At 37.5% G+C, this 23,472-nt stretch overlaps 1 protein-coding gene across 1 annotated transcript; it reads right to left on the reverse strand.

Annotated features, from left to right (window-relative positions):
• Window positions 1-18,130, reverse strand: mtx1b (metaxin 1b). Its single transcript, XM_026942301.3, has 8 exons — window positions 18,013-18,130; window positions 10,616-10,685; window positions 7,163-7,242; window positions 6,104-6,196; window positions 3,802-3,984; window positions 1,573-1,649; window positions 1,333-1,490; window positions 1-413 (listed from the first exon to the last, which is right to left on the reverse strand). Exons 1-8 carry the CDS (start codon window positions 18,091-18,093, stop codon window positions 193-195), a joined length of 963 nt encoding a protein of 320 aa, XP_026798102.3. The 5' UTR covers window positions 18,094-18,130; the 3' UTR covers window positions 1-192.
• Window positions 18,131-23,472: the final 5,342 nt, after the last annotated feature.

The following is a 23,472-nucleotide window of genomic DNA, read 5'->3' on the forward strand; positions in this document are numbered from 1 at the left end:
TAATAATTCTAATATTTTTTTATTCTTAAAAGATTTATGATTAACTTTACAAAACAAGAAAAAAAAAAACACCAATATGAGCACCAGCGTGTGGCTTGCTTAATAAACAAGCTCATAAATACTTTAATAGTGGAACTCGGGGAGGTTAATTTACAATCTACAGTTTTCATTTAGTGTTTTTTTTTTTTTAGATCACTCTTCTTCTGCTTCTTCAACCTCGTCTTCGTCGTCATGGCGACGCTCGTCGAGCTGCGATCGTGAGCTTTGGATGGTGACGATGCCGCTGAGGAAGGCGTAACCCAACATGGCCGCCACGGCGAACAGCACGGACAGGATCTGGTTACGCCGTTTGTGCGGCTCGTTATCAAAGTCACTGCCGTCAGAGTGAACGGCAGATTTTCTGCTTGGAGCTTCTGGGAGGGGGAAAAAAAAAAGAAGAAAAAAACGATGAAAAAAGGGTGAAAGACAAATTGGACACATTTGTAGACAATAATAATAATAATAATAACATAACCTTTTTAACTCTTTTCTACAGCAATGTCTTTATCTTTAACTTATGCCTTTTATAATAAGTAAGAATAATAAAAAAAGAAGAAGAAGAAGAAGAAGAGAAAAATAATCAACAGGAGGCTGCTCTGATGAAGCGGAGCTACTGTTACAACCCCAAAGTTGATTAATTTCCTATAACAGCATGTCCGGAAGTGCTTTATTCCTCTTATACTACAGCATTTTTATACCATGCTAGCAATTTGTATTTATTATATAACAATACATCATTTTTTTTTATCCATATATTGTTACATTTAATGTTGTAAAATGTCCACAAAAGTTATAACTGTCCATTATTTTAAATATATATTTCATCATACATGTGCTATTATTTTATATGTATGTTACACTACCATTCTAGCAGTCATTCCATCACCAGCCTTTCTTAACGTTAATAAGAGAAAAAAATTCAGCTTGTCATGTTACAGAGTAACCACAAAATCCTGAAGATGTCGGAAAACGTAAAGTTACAACTTTGACTGTTACTGGAGACTCCTTCCATAAATATTTTAATATAAATGTCTCCTCAAACGAAAACACCATAACACCATAACAACAATTACACTTTTTTTTAAAAAAAAATCTGTTTGTGTGTTCAAGTCTCTTTGTAAGTTGTTACTATAGAAACGATAACGTATTAGAACGAGCGCATTAATATAAACCCGTGATTTGCCTTGTAGCCGGAACTACTGTCAGATCTGCTGTTATAGAAAATTCATCAACAATCAGATTGAAGAATTCGGCAGCGCTGTGGTGTAACACAGTGAAGAAGAAAACGCGAACCTCGGCTGTCTGAGGGAAAATAAAGCAGCAGGATGTTGGTGCAGAACTGCTGCAGGTTCTCTAACGAGTTCAGGTGCTGCTGGAGTTTTGCGTTGGGGAGTTTAATCTTCAGCAGCGGCGCGAGGTGACCAAACACATACGCATCCAGTGAGGAGGGGCTGCGGAGATCAACAACACACTCATGACACACACAACAGATCAAATACACACACATTACAAATTAAAACACGTAAAACTTACGAGTCTCCGAAGAAGAACTTGTGTGAGCCGAGTCTCTGTGAGAGGAGAGTCATGCACTCCAGCGCATCCTGGTAAAGCTGAGGATTGGGGGGAAAAAAAAAAAAAAACGGAGTTGTGCAAAAGTCACCCTTAAGATACCCTTAAAACAAAATCGTTTATTTTACACCAGCAAGATATTCAGTGTTGGGTTTCGTAGATATTCATTCATTAAAAGAAGTAACAAAATGATTAAATAGTGTGTATTAAGATACTAATGATTGAAAAAACAAAATATATCAGTTCAAGTTTGTATCTTAAATCTGTTAAATTTCTGTTGCCTTTGTTGTGTTGTTGGAAAATCCAATCTTTTAACTGGAAATCGAATTTTTTTGTTTGTGAAAGTCGTATGTGAATGACATACAGCACGTTCCTTTTTTCCATTCAAATACCATGGGGGGTACAAACTTTTGCACCAACTGTACTTATACCACAAAGCAACTTATATAATTTAAATACATTAAAATTTGTTATACCTATATATTGTATATTATTATTACATTATTACATAAATTACAATTATTTATAATTTTACATTAGACATGCTACTCCAGCAATTACGGTAATTATCTTCCATGCAAAAATAAACAAACATTACTGTTAGCTTAGCCTCTCAAAGCACACTTCTCGCTTTTGTCATTAAAAATAAGCTAAGACCCACCTACTTTAACAGAAGGATATTTGCCTGACATTAAAATCGACCAATCACAGACCTTTCCTGTAACATGTCAGCAAAAAGGAAATCTCAACAAAAAGAAATTTTAAAGAAGGGATGCTGTGAACTTATTTCAGTCATAGTGATTATATCTTGTGTCACAGCATCTAAAAGATCTTTTCCATTGGAAATTGGTTTATACATTGAAGAACAGAGAGCCAATCAGATTGCAACTCAAGATCCTGAAGCTTGTGGCCAGAAATGTGTACAAAATCTAGCAGACCCCCTGCGGCCTGTGAGTGAAGCACCGGAGGCTGAGATTACGGTTTGCTTGGTGATAACAACATGGACAATACCACAGACCGTGCTAGTCGAAGGTAGCATTATCTTAGCGGGAGTGATTGGACAAATAAAAGGTTTCAGCAGTAGATATTATTATTTCTGTGTATTGACCTTCATCAGGATGATCTTACAGACATATTGTTCAGGCAGACTGTGAGATTTACATCAGGAGAGCAACAGTAACGGGACAAAAACTAAACTAGACTACACAAAGTCAGGAAAAAAGCAAAAACATATAAAAACATGTGGTACATTTATGTGACTTGTTTAATGCTTCCTCTGTCTCCTAGCATGTATCATGTAGAGCTAGCTGCTCAGATCTCATCAGAGATCTCCTCCTCCTCCTCCTCCTCTTTCTCCTCACAACTCTTCCGCCTCCTCCTCTTTCTCCCCTCACCTCTTCCTCCTTTCATCTCTTCCTCCTCCTCCCCTTCCTCACACCACTTCCTCCTCTTCCTCTCACCTCTTCCTCATCCTCTTTCTCCCCTCACCTCTTCCACCTCCTCCTCTTTCTCCCCTCACCTCTTCCTCCCCTCACCTCTTCCTCCTCCTCCCCTTCCTCACACCACTTCCTCCTCTTCCTCTCACCTCTTCCTCCTCCTCTTTCTCCCCTCACCTCTTCCGCCTTCTCCTCTTTCTCCCCTCACCTCTTCCTCCTTTCATCTCTTCCTCCTCCTCCCCTTCCTCACACCACTTCCTCCTCTTCCTCTCACCTCTTCCTCATCCTCTTTCTCCCCTCACCTCTTCCACCTCCTCCTCTTTCTCCCCTCACCTCTTCCTCCTTTCATCTCTTCCTCCTCCTCCCCTTCCTCACACCACTTCCTCCTCTTCCTCTCACCTCTTCCTCATCCTCTTTCTCCCCTCACCTCTTCCACCTCCTCCTCTTTCTCCCCTCACCTCTTCCTCCCCTCACCTCTTCCTCCTCCTCCCCTTCCTCACACCACTTCCTCCTCTTCCTCTCACCTCTTCCTCCTCCTCTTTCTCCCCTCGCCTCTTTCTCCTCCTTTCACCTCTTCCTCCTCCTCCTCCTCTTTCTCCTCTCATCTCTTCCTCCTCCTCTTCTTTCTCCCCTCACCTCTTCCTCCTTTCACCTCTTCCTCCTCCTCCCGTTCCTCACACCACTTCCTCCTCCTCCTCTTTCTCCTCTCATCTCTTCTGCCTCCTCCTCTTCCTCTTCCTACTCTTCCTCCTCTCACCTCTTTCTCCAGCTGCTCCTCAGGCTCCAGTATGGCGTCTCCCCTGATCAGCCTCAGCCTCTCTATCTGCCTCGAGTGTATGCGGTTGGGCAGCAGGAAGTTCAGTGGGAACGGGGTGTGTTCAGCGTACCAGCGCCGCGTCACGTCTACGTAATTTTTAGCGTCGACCCACTGTGTGTAAATCTGGGGAGGGAGAGAGAGAGAGAGGGAGAGAGATTACGCTCTTTCTTTATCACTCTGTCATTACTAGTGTTTCTTTTTGACTGTACTGTTGAATGTATGTACATTTGTTTCTATTTATTTATTTCGGGAGTTATTTTCTAATTTGTTCCCAAAGTCTGTATCCAAGCTTTAGCAACACAAAAGTTAATATCTACTATGCCAATAAAGCAACCTTTTGATCTTTGACCTTGAGAAGGAGAGAAAAGGATGTTCATGTGAGAGGAAAATCTGAGGAAATCAAATAAACCAGCAGATGAATCACTTTTGTAAAAATAAAACATAATTTAAAACAACAATAACTGACAAATAATGACCTAAAAATTTTACATTTAATTATTAATATGTTTAATAATAACTTTATTTAATATACATATGGCTTACTTATTTTTTCATTCAGCAACTTTATTGTGTTTCTACAGTAGGTATTCTAGCATAATAATAATAATAATAATAATAATAATAATAATAATACATTTTCATATTTCTGTAATTTAATTTTACCATTTTGTTTTTATCATTATCCAGTTTTACTGCAGCAGGTAGCATAATAATAATAATAATAATAATAAATAACATTATTTATATATTTAATAATATCTACTCATGTTTTTGTTGTTGTATTTATTTTCATCATTAAGCAATTTTATTGTGTTTCAGTAGCAGGTATGTCAGCACGTGTCAGCACGAGTGCTGGACATCACACACACACACACACACAACCAGACACACACAGACACACACACTTAAAGACATGTTTTAACTAGTGAATCTTCTTTAAAGACGAGTGTGTATGTGGTTTCCACTCATAACTCAGTTTATGAGACTTTGATGTGAGCTGCTGTTCCTGTCATTATCCAGAGTTAAACACAGGACAACCGGATCACTCGGGGGACTTTGGACAGTTGACATGAGGCATGCACACACACACAAACACACACACAAACACACACACACCTCTTCACTCAAACGCTGTTTCTGTCCCAGAATCTGGAGAATAACGGGTCTTTATTACATTGTTATAAACATAACCAGGACGTGATCAGGACATCGCCAGCTTCCGTTATTATTTATAAATACTTCATTCTTTCCATATTTTTCAAAGTAAAGCTGCTTGAACACGCAGAGTCAAACATACAGAAAAAGGTCAGAAGGATCACACACTCTCTTCTCTGCAAGTTATAGATCATTAGTTTAACTAACACAGTTCACTTCCCACATTACATTACACATTTATTTACGCAAACCTACTATTCAGTTCATCACCACAATTATTATAATATTATGAGATTATAATGAGCAGCAGGTAGATGTATAGGTGATTATAGAGAAGCATTTGATAAAAAAAAAAAAAGATCAGTTAAACAGTAATCAAAGATTCATTGCTAAATACTCTGAAAATGCATTTACAAATTTTAGAAAGTGGATTAAATTAGGATTTGTTTTGAATTTATTCAAATGTAATACACATTTGCAAAGTTTTAAAAGTCAGTGTTGATCCACTGAAAGTTGTGATTTATTAAGTACAAAAATAGTGTGACTTAAATCTACTGTAAACCCTGATATACCATATCAAAAATAAAGCAGAGAAAAAAACAATGAGATTCACAAAATTAAAACCCAAACCACACAAGTGAAAATATCTGTAATATAAAATATATCAAATAGAGCTCGCATTTCCTATTACAACATTACAATAAACAAAATGTATGATTATTAAACCTATTTCTACACACTTTTACTAAGTTCAAGCTGGAAATTCTATTTGCAGACAATTTTTCTAATTTTAGGAAAAATTATTAGGCAATATAACAAAAAAATTGAATCTTGAAATGATTAGAAACATGTAAAAACAGGCTGAATAATATTATATTTAATTTATTGACAATAATTCATAATAAGAACTAGTAGATAAATTTGCCTGTATTCCAGATATTTCACTTTTTTAGCAGTGCACAAAAACTAAAACTCACTGACTAGCTGATGTCTCTGAATGATTCTAATCGCTGACATTACCAGCACTGTAAAGTTTTAACACACTGCAGTGAATGTGAAGAGTTAATAATAATCTCTCGGAGCTCACCAGAGCAGGCAGCAGCTTCTCCTCCAGTAAGGAGACGAAGGCGAGCGTGTCCGCGCCCTCTTTAGCCGAAAGATCGTAATCAGCGTTATATTTCTGAAACACAACCGAGAGTCGGGTTAACATTCTAAATCTCACACAGCACATCTGCAGCTTTTACGCTCTGCCGCGTATAGATACTACAGAACTAATACCAAAGCTAGCTTCCTGATAGAAATGCTGATACTTTTAACCCTTTAAACCCCTCACATCACCTTCCTATTAAATGCACTGGAGTTATTAAGGATTTAAAGTGCTGTTCTCTTCAATAATACGTTCTAATAATTGACCATTTCCATGGAACAAAAATAAAATGTTGTTAAACAACAAAGAAAACTGTTCAAATGGTGACGTTTTCTGCCATCAATGAGACATTTATTTAACATTTATGGAAGGAGTCTCCAGTAACAGTATTTTTTCTGACACAGGACAAAGGAGTTTACGCTTTCTGGTTTCTCGGTAACAAGACTTATTAACTTAGAGAGAAAGAAAAAAAAGACAGGGCTGGTGAGGGAATGCTATAATGCAAGTGATGTACTGCAACTTTAAATGCAACTATAAATGGATAAAAATGTATGATGTCTTGTTGTTTTAAATTAAAAAATGTAATTGCAGACAATTTTTTGTAGTATACGAAGGAATAAACCACTACAAGACGTGCTGTTATCAGAAAATAACCAACTTCGGGAGGGTAAACGTTACTCTGATTCATCACACCACTCCGTTGTTGATTATTTTCCTATAACAGCACAACAGCAAGTGCTGTATTCATTACATATAATACACTTTCTCAGCAGATGCTTTAATCCATTAAGTATATAATCACTGACTGTAGCTCATTTGCAACACTTTACTGAAGTTAGGAGGTAAAGAGAATTCGAGTTCAACTTGAATGGACTCCTGTGACCTTGACGTCCACCTGTTGTCTCTCTCTCTCTCTCTCTCTCTGTGTGTGTGTGTGTGTGTGTGTGAGCTGTTAAACCGTTCAGAAACAGGGTCAGGGGTCAGTAACAGGTCACTCACCTGCTTCCTGAGCTGGATGATGATCTTACTCGGCTGTGATAAACTGCCCTCTTCTCTGGTCTTCAATGCAGGCAGCGTACCTGTTAGAGAATAAAAAATATTATATTTATAAAATATAAATATTTTTTAAAAATACACAATATGAAGACAGCATGTCATGATTCCCTGTAATTAACAAAAATGATGAGTTTTTAATTACTAAAAAGTTGAGCAAAAGGATTTGTGCAACATCCAAATAATGAACTCTGACATTGTTGAGCCCAAAACACTACATCAGATTAAATGTTCTGTAGTAAAATAGTAAAACTTATTGTGATAGATAACTAGCTATTTATGTAAAATAATAAAACGGCATTATATATAATTATTCAGATAGTCACATTAGTCATTTACTGCACTATTGATATTTGTATCTTAATTAACAGAACAAAACTCCCTATATATTCACATAGGTCAAGGTAACGTCAACTGCCTCTTTCCCCCTTTCATCACTGAGTTGCAGTCACGTCACACTGAAATGCAATCACTGTCCACTCTCAGGCCTGAGTCCTACTCAGGGGCGTGGCTGTGAACGGAGAGAAGATCCTGAAAGTGTTGAACTTCCATATTAACCCTTTCACACACAGGGTCCACACTTAGGGACCAGTAATTAAACGCTTTTTTATGTTTTAGGAAAATATAAGATGTAAATCACCTCCAAATCACTTGAGAGCATTAATGTACATTAACATAAACTTCTGGAGCTCTCTAGACTATCTGTCTTTCTCAATCTTTATCAACTTTCGACATAAAACTTAAAAAATAAGAGAAAAATTAAAGTACAAAATGTCTTTTTTGTGCAGAATCCATTGATCGCCTTGGATTTACAAAATAAAAAAATTAAAAATAAAATAAAAAAAGAGGATGTTTTGAAATGAGTGTTGTTGCATCATGCAATAGTCCTGTACAAACTATGTACATTTTGTATATTCAGGAATAATATTTTCTAACATTTCTGTCTTCAAAATTACATATTTCAAGACCTGAATATTAAACATTTTGGAAATTGCCAGATTTATTTATTTATTTCATTATTATTTCAGGTATATTGTTTTAGCCTTTTTTACTCATGGACAATCCATTTACTTTTTAATAAAGTAATCAGATTCATACATCAGGCAATTTTAAGTAGGAAAAAAGAGAATATGAGAGAATCTAGATGTGCTTATAAATAATTTATGTGTGAAAGGGTTAAAGAAGTGCCCTTTATAGTTTCTCATTAGTGACTGGTGAACATTTAATCATCAAGCTTTTCACAATTACTACTAAAATATGATGAAAGTGTTAATATGGCATGTAGCTCACTGCAGGAGCTAGGAATCATGTTATCAAGCTTCTTAGACTTATTTTCAGCTTGGAGAAGAATCAGTATTTTTCACTAAAACACACTGATGTGTTACAATCAGTTCAGACTGAAGTCTGTATTTAATTCTTAAAAAAGAAGCAATCCCCTGCTGATTGTTTTTCACTGAAGAGATAAAGCAACACTACCATAATGCCAAGTTTTGCTTTTCAGCATGTAACATTTTCTACATGTCACTAATGAACAGTAACACAGTTTGTGTATAGTGTTTTATGCTATTGCTTTCCTGTATGGCGTGCAATCTTCTCCATAACAGCTGGACAACTTAAACAACTTTATAACTCACTTAAACAATCATGGAGACACTTAAGACATTTAATTACTGTCTAGAGTCTGTGAGAGACAGTACAAAAGAGTGACGTTTGGAAAGAATTCACTGTAATCATTTTAATATTGATGAATGGAAGCGTTTTCAGCATGTAAGAAACCTTCTGTTTAATAAAATGTCCTAAAAACGAAAGCAACTCCTTTTTAAAAATATATAATGACAAATAAATGCACATTTCATGAAGTGCTGTGAAACATCTTACGCTTTTGTACAAATGTGTATAGCAGTAAGTATTTATACGGCAGAATAAACATTCTCTGTGATGTTAGATAAATGTTAATAATTTGACAAAAATCCACACTTGTTAAAAGATTCAACACATAAACAAAATATCTTTTGTTTTTTATAATTACTAAAAGAATCATCAGAGAGAGCTGCAAAGCTTTAAATCTCAAGAGGCTTTGGAAGAACTTCCTGCTAAGCGTTTACCGGCTCCAGCCCCAGGAGTGCAAGATAAATACACAGCGTAAAGCATTAACAGAGACAGGAAATGCTTGACCCTTTGATCCCTCGACCCGTAAGCGATTGAGCATGCAGGACACGTTCCTCTCTGTCGGCTCGTATATTACACCTCCATTACCGCATTCTTTACACGTGAACGCACCAAATCTTTACCAACTTCATGTAAAGAGCATCAGATAACCAGTGACCTGAAACGGGGGGTGATGTGGACGCGGGTCATTTTTACGTCCTCCATTTTGTTTGTGTAAAATGGCGGCTTCACGCTCAGACGAGAACGACAAAGCTTATCCACAGCATAGTGGAAATAAGAATAAGATTTAAAAAAATACAGCGTAAATGATGTTAATGTAACAAAAACAACATTTTTAATCACCAAATTCACAACTTTTTCCATCATCTTTCCTTTAATTTATAAATATTTGTTAGCTCAAATGTTAGCCACGACTATTATATGTTAATAGTACTTAAAGGGTAGAAATGGTAAATTATGGATGACAAAAATGATGATAAATAAATGTATTTTATAAAATACCTGCACATTAATAATCAAATAATTTGTAAAACAAATGACTTGTATATTGTCTTCCATCACATACACTAGGATCGAGTCGACAGAAGCACAATTTACCTCAACGGTGTATTTTTTTTTTCCCCCCAAATACCAAACTTATTCAGTATTCAGGAGTACTAAAAGTACTTAAGAATTTCCAAAAACTATATAACATTTGATTTCTTTCAACTCCTCCAACTTTAAATGATAGCTGATTAGCTTTATTGGTTTATCCTGCTAGCTGATTAGCAAAGCAGGGATGTAGTATGTTAGCAAGTCGGCAAGCTAGCCAGCTACGAGGAGGTTGAATGTTTTCTCTCATACTGTGTTTTCTGACATAAAACCTTGAAATGATTTGGGATAAAACTAAGAGGTGTAGAGTTAGCAGGGTGTTAGCTAGTTTCTGAAAATTAAACTGCAGGACATGAGAACATAAACATGAGTTTGATTCATTTATTCTGCTAGCTGTTTAGCAAGGAGATATTTAGTGTGTTAGCAAGGCAGGGAGTTAGCAAGCTAACTAGTTATGAGGAGGTTAAATGTGTTTGTGTTGAAATGCCATACTTGGTGTAAAGTACAGTGTTGGTATGAAGGTCATTAGAGGACGTGGATGAGGGAGCAAACAGAACTGACACACAGGGGTTCACTCAAAACCTTTACTTGGAGAAAAAAGGGAAAGGAATTTGAACAGAAAGAATCTGACATTCCCACCTGTTGGGCTTCTCCATGGGTTGGTAATCTTGTGAACTTTGAGCGGAGCACCTGCAAACTTGGCATAAGCCTGGAGAAGAAAAGGATAAAAAACAACAGTTTAAGACATAAAATGAGAAAAAAAGAGCTAGTTTAAGACATAAAATGAAAAAAAAAGACAGCTAGTTTAAGAGATAAGATGAAAAAAAAGACAGCTAGTTTAAGAGATAAGATGAAAAAAAGACAGCTAGTTTAAGAGATAAGATGAGAAAATAGCAGTATTTAAAACATAAAATAAAAAACAGCAGTGTTTAAGAGATAAAATGAACAGCACTTTTCCTGGTATAAAGTGACGTCATATAAGAAGGAATTAACATCTGTCTACAATTTTTCTTCAACCTGATCTAGGATTATCATTTTAATATTATTTTTTTTCCTGAGGGTTTAGTACTGACAGTTCTTTGAGAAACTCCTATATTGTATATCAGTAAGTTTCTTAAGTCATGAAATGGCCACTGAAGAGGAACCAGAGAGCAGCTCCTCCTCGCTGAACTCCTGCTCGCTGTGGTTTGGGGCTCTCTCTTTTCCACACTGAGGAAGGCCTGGAGATTGCAGTAAATCTCCCATATTGTGTTTTCCTACAGGTTTACGGCATGTTAGAAGAGCCGTATTTCACACAGGAAGCAAAATAATGTGACTTTAAACGTTACACGATGTTGCTTCCTCATTGCAGAAGCTCACCACTACTGCCTCTCACATCAGTGACGTTAGAGGCTGAAATTCATTACATCTCATAAAAAAACACAATGAGTAAATTCGGTGCGAACTTTGGATTTAATATTGATTAATTAATTACAATCTTCACTCCATCTCAAACACAAATTCATGTCTAGTTAGTGTTCTCACTTCAGCCATTTTAATAAATGTCCCAAAATTTAGAAAGCACAAAATTCTGTTTTAACAAAACGTCTTTATAGTTGTTCTCGTGGCCGAAGAGTTTACCCATAATGCACTTTCAATACTGAAAATGGCACAAAATGGCACAAATAACTGTCAATGAAATAAAGTGTAAATTCACGAATCTGATTGGTCAGAAGGTGTTGATTAATTTTCTTTATTGCACAGTGGACGCTCCACATGTACAGATTACGAATGTGCTGTAATTTAACAAAGAAAAACGTAAATAGATGTTTATTTAACACTTGTGGAAGGAGTCTCCAGTGTTTGTAACAGTTTGAGGTAAAGCTGTAACTTTACGTTTTCCAGCACGGGAAAGTCTTCAGGAACGAGCGATTTGGGTTTTCTGGTTTCTCTGTAACATAATAAGCTGTATTTTTTTTTCTTTTTAACATTAAGAGAAGAAAAAACAAGCTAGTTGGGTGAGGGAACGACGGTTTATAGCTGCTATCACGTAAGCGAGACCTGGCTGTTCAATGGACCTATAAAAGGATAAAAAGTACAATGTCAATCTTTAATAAATAAAAAATTGAAAACTGCTGTGGAATAATGAGAGGAATACAATGCTTTGGAAAATGCTGTTTTAGGAAACAGTAACAATGCTTCACATTGAGTCGCCTCACACAACCCCAGCGTTGATTATTTTCCTACAACTGCACGTCCTATCATGTTATATTTTCCTTATTTAATACATGTCTAGTTTGGTCTAATTTCTGGATTAATGTAGAGAACGATCTTATACAGTAGCCGAATAGCTAGCAGGCCATTATTTTGCATTTTAAATAGTCTGTTATGGTGAACCACATTTTCTTTTATTTTCTTAGCAAAACAATGTTTAAAAACAATTTCTCTATCAACACTAGACATTGGGGTACAGTCTGTGTGTTCACCTGACGTATGCGTCCACACACAGTGCTGATGTTGCTGGAAAAATCACACGCAGCAGTCTTATTTTGTGGTTTAAGTAACCGATGCCCGTCCCGTGTTTTCTTAAAATGTTATGTGACAGTACAGGCTCACTGCAATGTGTAGAGAGAAAAAGCTTTTCGTTTGACGGTTCAGTGACTAGAAACCAGACGGAAACCAGAGGACTATTTTCCGGAGCCAGTACTGAATCCCAGACGCGTCTTTCGACTGGAAATTCCGTCATGCAGGAAGTCAGCAGACTGTACCGACTAATTTAGGGTTCAAACTAGGCATGGAAAGATAGAATAAATTCAAGGTATGTTAAACATACAACCCAAAATCACACATGCCAAAGAAAGGTTACAAAATAACTTCAATTATATTATTTCTATCTACGTTAATGTGTATTTTTTCCGTTTTAATTATAAAATCTTTTCTGGTGTAATGTAGAAATGCCTTATTCTCTGATTTAGAGGTCTTGAAAAAATAACATTTCAAGCATTTCTTTTTCAGATTTCTGTTATCATAGTATATTTTATATAGCAGTATATTGTATATTTTATTATATTTGGTACATATTCAGACAATATACACACAGACAAAACACACAGACAAGAATATAAACAAGACAAAAAACAGACAAAATGCATATAGAAAGAAGACTAAATATACAGAAAAGACAAAACATAAAGAAAAAAAAAGCCAGACAAAACAAACAGACAACACAAAAAAAATGGAAACAGAAAGACAAAGCAAAGACAAAAACAGACAAAATACATGCAGAAGAAGATAACACACATACAGAAAAAATACAAAAGCAGACAAGACAAAAAGACAAAAAACAAACAATGCATAGAGAAAAACAAGGGCCAACACATACAAAACGAAGATAAAAAAGAGGCAAAATAGATTAAAAAAAATAAAAAGATAAAACAACAAAAAATATAGATAAAAAACAGAGAGCTCAAATACACACACAGTGAAAACACATATAAAGCACACAGAAGAAAAAAGTCTCAATATGTAAATAAATTACACGCAAACAAAAATACATCCAGACAAAATCCTCTGCCTGAAAAATGACTAAAATGTGTGTACTGTGAATTTGCTGACAAACTGAGTCATGAGTAGTCAGGGGGTAGAGGGATCAGGGGTAGAGGGATCGGGGGGTTAGAGGGATCGGGGGGTAGAAGGATCGGGGGGGTTAGAGGGATCGGGGGGTAGAAGGATCGGGGGGTTAGAGGGATCAGGAGGTACAGGGATCAGGGTTAGAGGGATCGGGGGGTTAGAGGGATCGGGGGGTTAGAGGGATCGGGGGGTTAGAGGGATCAGGAGGTACAGGGATCAGGGTTAGAGGGATCGGGGGGTTAGAGGTATCAGGGGGTAGAGGGAGAGGAATGGTGGATTACTGTTCCCTAAGACCACACGCTCTGTTTGGTGAGGAACAGAGCCCTCTGTGGGTCCTCAGGACCTCCACCCCGCTCAGAGGCTCCTGCTTGAAACGTTACTCTACACACTGGTGAAGTCTTAATAAACTCACAGAACAGAGTTTAACGTAAACACACTTCTATTCTGAGCCACAAATTTCTATAAAATTGACCATCTTGTTTTCCGGAAACCGTCATACACTTACGAAAGCATTTTTAGTTGAATTGTTCTTCAGGTCATCACAAAAAAGGAGAAAATATTAAAATAAAAAGTGGCTGTACAGGTGACCTCACTGCTTTTATATCCTAATCTTTCAAATCCTCTGAGCAGCTTCTCGATTCTCTTAGCAGTAACAGTAACATTCGGCCTTCTGTAGCCTCCTGCAAATCAACTCTAAAACGTGAAATTACGATGGAGCAAACAAAGGAAAGAATGAAAAATGAAGAAAAAATTAAAGAAGAGAGAAATGAACAAAGGAATTTAGGAAGGAGCAAACAAAACAGAAAGGAAGGAACAAAGGAATAAAATAAGGAAGAAAAGAAGGAAACAAGGAATGAAGAAAAGGGTGGAATGAAATAAGGACAAAGAAGCAAGAACAAAGAAAGGAACATTTGAACGAACGAACGAACGAACGAACAAACGAACGAAAGTAAGGATGAAGGAAGGAAGGAACAAAAGAACAAAAGAAGGAACTAAGAAAATCAAATTAAAGAAAGAAGGAACAGACGAATAAAGGAAGGAACAAACAAAAGCAGGCGCAAGCAAAAGAAGAAACAAAGGAAGGAAAAAAACAGCAAAGAACAAAGTAAACAAGCAAAAAGCAGGAAAGAATCCTCACTCTCTGTCGTTCATCACTTTTGAATGTTAACTGTATTATATTTACAGTATATACACATAAGTGCTTGCACTACAGTGTGATATTAAATTTTATGTTGTTTTTAAGAAAATGGGAGGTTATCAGCAGACACCATGATACTGGGTTGGCCAGTTATTACACATTCCTGGATGATACAGTGTATTTTACTGCCGTGAGACGTGAGAAACCCCGTCATTATCACGGGTATGAATAAACATCTGAACATTTCATTCTGACGTTATAATCAGCATAAAGCAGCAGGTAAAGAAGCTCCTTTTGTTTTACAGTGTAATTATCAGCTGCACGCTTAAGCTTGTGTTCACAGTAACCATGGCAACAAGGAAAAGCTTTCAGAGTAAAGCAGGATGAGAGAAATTTTCTGCTAAAGCTCGACCACATGACACGAAGTTACACTTCTATAATGAATAGGAGATTACAGTCAGAGTTTAGCTGGGAAATGTTTCGGAGGTGAACAAGCAGGAGAACGGTTCCTTCAGAAGAACAGAGCTCCACAGTGAGGGTTAGAGCTTTTACAGCTCACACACGAAAGCTACGACGTCTAAACACGTTCCTGCCGTGCTCAGGAGCAGGAACTGAGAAGGTTCCAGGAATTAAATTCAGTCCTGGTTCCTCTGGTGGAAACAAACCTAAAGTGACTTCCTAAAAGCCAAAACCCACCCATCCACCCACCCACTCATTCATCCACCCACTCGTCCATCCATCCACCCATCTATTCATCCATCCACCCACCCATCCACTCGTTCATCCATCCATCCACCCACTCATTCATCCACCCACTCGTCCATCCATCCACCCACTCGTCCATCCATCCACCCACTCGTCCATCCATCCACCCACCCATCCACTCGTCCATCCATCCACCCACCCATCCACTCGTCCATCCATCCACCCACCCATCCACTCGTCCATCCATCCATCCACCCACTCACCCACTCACTCATCCATCCATCCATCTATTCACCCATCCATCCATCCCCCATCCCTTCATCCATCCCCCCACCCATTCATCCACTCATTCATCCACCCATCCATCCCCCCATCAATTAATCCACTCACTCATCCATTCATCCACTCACCCACACACCCATTCATCTATCCACCAGCCATCCACCCACCAATCCACCCACAAATCCACCCACTCATCCATTCATCCACCCAGCCATCCACTTAAATTGAATGGTATAAATGTGTGATCGCCAGATGATTCAGTAAATCAAGTTAGCTTTATTTCTATAGTTTATTTAAAGACAGCAATGTCAACCAAAGTGCTGTGCAGTAAAATCAACTCTGTATGAGATTACGACAGAATAAAATAAAATTAAAACAACACAGTTAAGCGGGAATTACGCAGGAAGCTGTATTACTGTATCTGTCATTTTCTCAACACCAGAGCATCTACTCACATACTCTCTCTCTCTCTCTCTCTCTCTCTCTGTGTGTGTGAACAGTGTGGTTAAGCAGCTGTTCTGGACAGACAGATAACACACTCTCTCTCCGTTTCTCTCTTTCTGTCCATCATTATCATGTAATCACACACTCAACAAGGCAGAGCCATGACCTTATAGGCTAGAAAGAGCCTCAGATATCAACTATCAACTCACACATTACATGATCTTATTGCTAAATATGTAACGGAATGGTGAGTCTTATTCATCTCAATTCATGGATTTGGTTTGAATCTTTGTGAGTAATAAAAAAAATAAATGATATAAATATGTTTCATATATTGAAATACAATGTGACAGTGTAATCTGTAAAAAAATTCCAGGAAAATTATCACCAGTTATACGATTTGAAGTCGATCAATCCAGTCTCACACCAGTCTCCTTACATGTAAATTTACACAAACCCAGATTGTAAATAAATTATAAATAAATTCATTTGTATCCAGCATGATAAATGAGGCCTGATGACTTCATGTTGAAAAACTGCACTACTTCTGGTGTGTACACATTAACACTTTTACACAGAGTAAACGTAATTCCCAATTTACTCATATTGTACACGGACATGTGTGTTACATGCGAATTTTAATTCACATCTTATGTATCGTATAAGACACCGGTCCCCATCTCTGGTCCTGGTGTACCCCTGTCCCCTGTCTTTTAGGTTTTTTTTTTCCTGCTTAGACACAGGATCTGGTGTGTTAGAGCAGAGAAACACTTCTCCAGGACCAGGGACAGGAGCAGGACCTGTGATATAGGGAGAAGGAGCTGAATTTTAAATGGGTCCCTATTAAACTTTAATATGGGATGGAAGTAAAAATGTCATACACTAATATAAAGAGCTGAATTCCCATCTAGACATGTTGTGCATTATGTAGAGCCATTTCTTTATATTTCATTATTTCATAGCATCCTAATAGTCATACATATAAGAGTCAGATCTCAAGATGTTTTCTGTATTGACTCGGACTCGTCTCTGACTTATCGGCATTTGTACTTGGACTTATCTCAGTCTTGTGCACTGGTCACGTTAAATATGGTCTTGGTTTCAACTGAGAGTTTTATATATATATATATATATATATATATATATATATATATATATATATATGTATGATGTCTGTGCTGTCTTTCTTTCCGCATACACAAAATTTGACAAGAAATAATTCCTTCTTTTACAAAACAGCCCAGTTATCGCACAATGCACGAATGAAGCGAGTTGACATAAAGGCTTGGCCTTGAAAAGAATTTAATGCTTTTTAGTCTTGCTTTCATTTGGAGTCAATCTTCACTGTAAGATTCGGTCTTGATTCGATCTCAGCTAGTCCTGTTCTCAGACTTGAAAACACCCCTGACTTAAAGAATACAGTAACCTGAATGCCCATCTGGTTCCTTAGACATATAATGAACTACACAGGGAGTCAAAGCTATGATTTTATACCTAATGTAGTGAAATAGGGAGCTGTATTCCCATTCAGATCCCCTTTAGACACACAAAGTGTTGACTACAGGGCACTGGTCATATGTAATGCAGTTAGAGGGAGAAACTCAGGGATCTGAAGCTCACATGGCTGCGTTTTGGACAGAAACGTCCTACACAGGAAACTTAAAAAACGAATGCGGACTGATTTAGGATTTAAGATTTAGATAGCTTATCATGTTGTCTTTCTTGATTGAGTAAGTAGCTCAGGTCACTTCCTGCTCACAACCGAAATCCACAACAAAATGATTTTTTTTGTAAGACGCCGGAAATACAGCACAATCCGGACGACGGATATTTGTTTTAATCTGGAAATTGTTCTCACCAGCACAGTTAAACAATCCACATCGACCGATGGTAAGCCATAGTCGCCTTTCCAACAGTACAACTCCATGGGAGCAGCCATTTTGGAATGACGCGCAACCTTTCACCCGGAAGCACTCTGATGCCGCGCTATGGATTTTTTTTTTTATTAATATAATAATTTAAGGGGGGGAAAAAAAACAGTCCAAGAAAACATTTCGGATACATACGAGAAATATAAAGAGAAAAATTAAAAAGAATTGGGTTATAAGATCTAAATTAGAATAAGTTCTAAAATAGATTCTATTCTGGTAATATTATTAATTATTTTATAATTAATTATAAAAAAAAGAAAAAATAATTATATACTGGTATGATAATAAATCATGTTCAGTTAGTAGGAAATTATTAAAATCAATACATTATTGAAACTTCTGTCTCCTTCTCCTCATTTACAAAAAAAAATGTTTCTTTTAATTAATGAATTTAAATTAAAAATAATTATCAACACAATTATTATATCATATACACAGAGACAACATTATAAACAATATAAACAAATCAACCCCAGGGGCAGGTTACAAATACAGAGCGGTGTACGAAAATAAAAAAATAAATAAAACACATAAATAGATCCGTTTTAAAAAATCATATTTTCTTTTCTTATGTTTCAGGCATAACGTCACCATAACATCCACGTCACTTCCGGCGCGAATAAAAGCAATGTTTACGCCAATAATACTAAAATGTACTGTTTCATTTAGACTATGGTCCAATTGTTCATGCTGTCATTCCTCATCTACAGTTAACCTGAATGTTGGGTTCATTATTTACTTTAAACAAATTAAAAGCATTAAATGAAACACTGTAGAAAAGAAACATGATGGAATGATTGGAATGGTGTGATTTCAGGTGATATTATCTTTTCTCTTTATTTCATTCATCTCTCATATTCAGTCCCTCTCAGTGGTCTGTGGTAGTACTGTACCTGTGTCCCCACTAGAGGGAGCACTTCATTCACAAACATGTCAACAAGAGATCCTTCAGCTTTAGCTGTACAGTATGTCTAAATACTCAGCTATATGTGTCTGCTGTATACACTTACCGTCCACTTTATTAGGAACACCTGTACATTCATGCAGTTATCTAATCAGCTGATCATGTGGCAGCAGCGTAGTGCAAACACTCCTGGAGATACGGGTCAAGAGCTTCAGTTAATGTTCACATCAAACATGAGAATGGGAAAAAGTGTGATCTCTGTGACTTTAAGTGTGACATGGTTGTTGGTATCAGATGGGCTGGTTTGAGTATTTCAGAAACTGCTGATCTCCTAGGAATTTCAACACAACAGTCTCTAGAGTTTACACAGAAAAGTGGCTCTTCACCTGTATCTTCATGATGGTTTGCACTGCGCTGCTGCCACACGATCGGCTGATTAGATAACTGCAGGAATGTGCAGGTGTCCAGGTGTTCCTAATAAAGTGGATAGTGAGTGTATGCCTAAATATTCTGCTATATATGTCTAAATATCTGTTAAGATTTAAACATGTGGATCCATAGTAGCCGTAAGTTCATGTCCTTTGGTTCTTTGCTTGTTTTTGGGTTTACTTTTCCATCCGTGATCAGGTGGATCCTGATAACAAATGAGTAATGGCCGAGTTATTGCCGCTCACTTAACACTTCATCTGGCCGACATATCGCTGTGGAACGATGGTGACAAATTCATCCTGCTCGAAAATCAAAAACAGCCAGCCTTGAACAAACGGCATGTTTACAGCTTTGGATTTTTGGCCCAAAGCCAAAAAAACTGCACAGACATTTCTTTGGTCTGCATTACGGATATTGCTAAAAACTTTAAACTTACTTTTGGACCACATTGGCCCAGAACACAGCTGCCATTCCCATAACTTCAGACCCAGCTTGTAGAAAAGGGCTCGCAGGGCTAAGCTCTCCCTCTCATTGAAGGAAATACACAATAATAAAGTTCGGTTTTGGCATCCACATCATCTTATTTACTGGTTGAGTGTATTTTTTTTAACTTTTAACTGCAAGAAAAACATCACCACCAACGGCCATGAATAGAAATACGTGAAATGGTATGAAGCAGTGAAGCTGGGGCTGATTTCTTTCTAGCCAAGACTGTAGGTTCACAGCAACGGTTATGTCAGGTGATTACACAGAGTGAAACACGCCCTAGATGTGGTGTGTATTGGTCTAATTTATTCAAGCCTGCATCTCCGACACATCCAGAACATGTCATCATCGGTGACTGAGACATGTGAAACACAGTTGTGCTAACACACATGAACGAGGTGGACTACTACTACTGCTACTACTACTACCTTCTCAATCACTTTTTGTTCAAAATGCCTTTGGAAATGAAACTAGAAGTAACTAGACTAAGCACAGAGTGTCCAGTCAGCATACAAATTACACAAAGAGACAAACAGAACCATAAGTTTTGACTGATTTGAAGGAAAGAGCTGGATAATGGTGAGCACAGCTTGTCAAGTTAGTGTACTTCCTATTCGGAAAAAAGAGAAAGCCTGATTTCAGACACAGCAATTCCGAATGGTGAGGCACTATTTGTCTTTCGGCGAGGGAGTATGTGTAATTGTTTTATGACTATGACTATGACGAGACCATGTGCTATAACGTTCAACCATAATGGTTTCATAATAGTAACGCCCTGAGAGGTAGTAGACATTTCTCACCCTCCAATTCAATAACTTGCCCTTACTGTTTGTGCTTAAACATAACGGTCTACAAATTTGTCGCAGATTTCTAGCAGTGGAGTGCTTCCAGGATTTGAAAAGAAGCTTAACTTTTCAGAAAAGCACGATGTGAGGTAACTGATCAGCAGAACAGAGATCTGGAACTAGTCCACCTGGACAATCAGACACCCGTGACGTTGTTATGGTTAGATCGTGCACACAGATTCCATGCTGCATTGCAATGTAATGCATTTGGCTGGTTTTCTTCATTTCAGGCTTGTCTTTACAATTTTGGGCCTTGAAATAAGCTTCGCCCCCAGTGTGTATAATTATAATAACCCTGAGGTATATGTCGTTTCAGCAGAGCGAGCGGAGTCTGCTGGGGAAAGGAGTCAGGCATGTCGATTGGAATTCGCCTCACAGGCAGCAGAGGGCTGTAATAATTACAAACTTCTCCTTTTTACTGCTCTAATTCCTATTTTAGAGTCCCTACAAACAAACCAGTAGCACTGATTTCCAATAGTGGCTGAAATTTCTGTCTCTTCTCAGTGAGTCAGATCACTTGACTCAGTTCACTGAAGAGTCGAGTTGAATTTCAGCACCCTAACCACTCATTTGTCTATTTTTTTTCCAACATTTGTGATATTTTGACCTGTGATTATTCTTTTTTTGGTCTAACTATGGCTGAAATTATTTCATGAAATCTTACTCTACCTTCTAATTAACAAAATAAAATTATTTTGCTAGCCATAAAAAATTATTTAAATAATTGTTAAATCAGCAAAGCACGACAAAATATATATACAATAAACATCCCTGCATTAGTGCTATTGCGCTGCTGTGTTTGTGCTTCACTAAGAAGATTTTTTTTTGTCTACATACAGTACATCTTCAACAAGTCTGGAGCGTCACTCCCTTTTTTTTTTTTTTTTTTTTTTTTAACATAAGCTATACAGTAGAATGAATGATTTTTTACTCTGTGTAGCTTATATATAAGATCTAGGGAGTTGATTTTGGACGTTGGATGTAGTAGACTACGCAGGTGTAAAACACAGTTAGAGTATTTATGGAGGGAGAAAAAGGCTTGCTGTTGGATTTTTAGTGCATAAGGTATAGTACCACATCATTTCATATCTACATAGTGCATAAATATAGAGTGTAGAAGAAGCCTTTATTTGTCACATATATATTACAGCATGGTGAAATTCTTTTCCTCGCATATCCCAGCTTGTTAGGAAGTCGGGGTCAGAGCACAGGGTCAGCCCTGTAGGAGGAGGGGAGGGTTAAGAGCCTTGCTCAAGGGCCCAACAGTGGCAGCTGGGCGGTGCTGCTGCTCGAACCCCTGACCTTCTGACCAGCAGCTCAGAGCTTTAACCACTGAGCCACCACTCTATAGTGCAGATTTAAGTCCAATAAGGGGTCAGATTCAGCTATAGTATAAGAAGTGAAATGTCTCATCATAAGGGACGTAGTAGCTCAGTGCTTAAGATGTTGGCCTACTGATCGGAAGATCGTGTATAAATGTAAGTCTGGATAATTGCGTCAGCCAAATGCTGTTAATGTAAATGCCTCTGTATTGACATATAATGCGCTGCATATCATGTAACACTCTATTATTTCATGTCTTAGTGGTAATGAACTTGTATAGGCATCATGGTGAGAATGTCCAGGCACTTTAAGTTGGACGCAGTATTTATGTGTGATAAATACAATCTTCTTTAACCTATACATGAAGTAAAATGTCTCAGTATTGGACATATATAACACACTGCATATCATACAACACTCTATAATTTCATAATTTAGTGGTAATGAACTTGTATAGGCATCATGGTGAGAATGTCCAGGCACTTTAAGATGGACGCAGTATTTATGTGTGATAAATACAACCTTCTTTAACCTATACATGAAGTAAAATGTCTCAGTATTGGACATATATAACACACTGCATATCATACAACACTCTATAATTTCATAATTTAGTGGTAATGAACTTGTATAGGCATCATGGTGAGAATGTCCAGGCACTTTAAGTTGGACGCAGTATTTATGTGTGATAAATACAACCTTCTTTAACCTATACATGAAGTAAAATGTCTCAGTATTGGACATATATAACACACTGCATATCATACAACACTCTATAATTTCATGGTTTAGTGGTAATGAACTTGTACAGGCATCATGGTGAGAATGTCGAGACCGGTTAAGTTGGATGCAGTAATTATTCCAGTAATTATGTGTGATAAACACAATCTTCTTTAACTTATACATGGAGTAAAATGTCTCAGTATTGGACATATAGCACACTACACAGGGTACACTAGCTTTTCTTCAAGTACCCCATTCCACACAATCTCATAAAGTGTCTAAATAAATAATTTTCAGTTTTAACAAGTTTCTCTTTCTCTTTACATATGGTGCATATATATAAGTTTTGAGTCATGTCAGGAAAGCACCCTTTGTTCAGAACATTTTTCTCTCTCTCTCTCCTCCTCCTTGTTTCTTTCCTGCAGCTGCTGTACACTCGCTCCTCTGCCGTGGTCCACGAGGTGTTCACGCGCCGCTGCTGAGCGCTGATTGGCTGGACGCGACGCAAACAACGCGTCTCAGCCAATGGGAGAGGTGTGCACGTGCTAGGCACACGCGGAGCACAGCGCTCGTTCATGAACAAGTGGGAGCCGCTGTGGTAAACAAGCCGCGCTGCGTTTGTGGGTGTGTGCGTGTGAATCAGAGGCTGTTGGTGTAGCAGTATAAAAGGCAACGCA

The sequence above is a fragment of the Pangasianodon hypophthalmus genome, chromosome 29 (genome assembly GCF_027358585.1).
Source record: "Pangasianodon hypophthalmus isolate fPanHyp1 chromosome 29, fPanHyp1.pri, whole genome shotgun sequence".
Classification (NCBI taxonomy): domain Eukaryota; kingdom Metazoa; phylum Chordata; class Actinopteri; order Siluriformes; family Pangasiidae; genus Pangasianodon; species Pangasianodon hypophthalmus.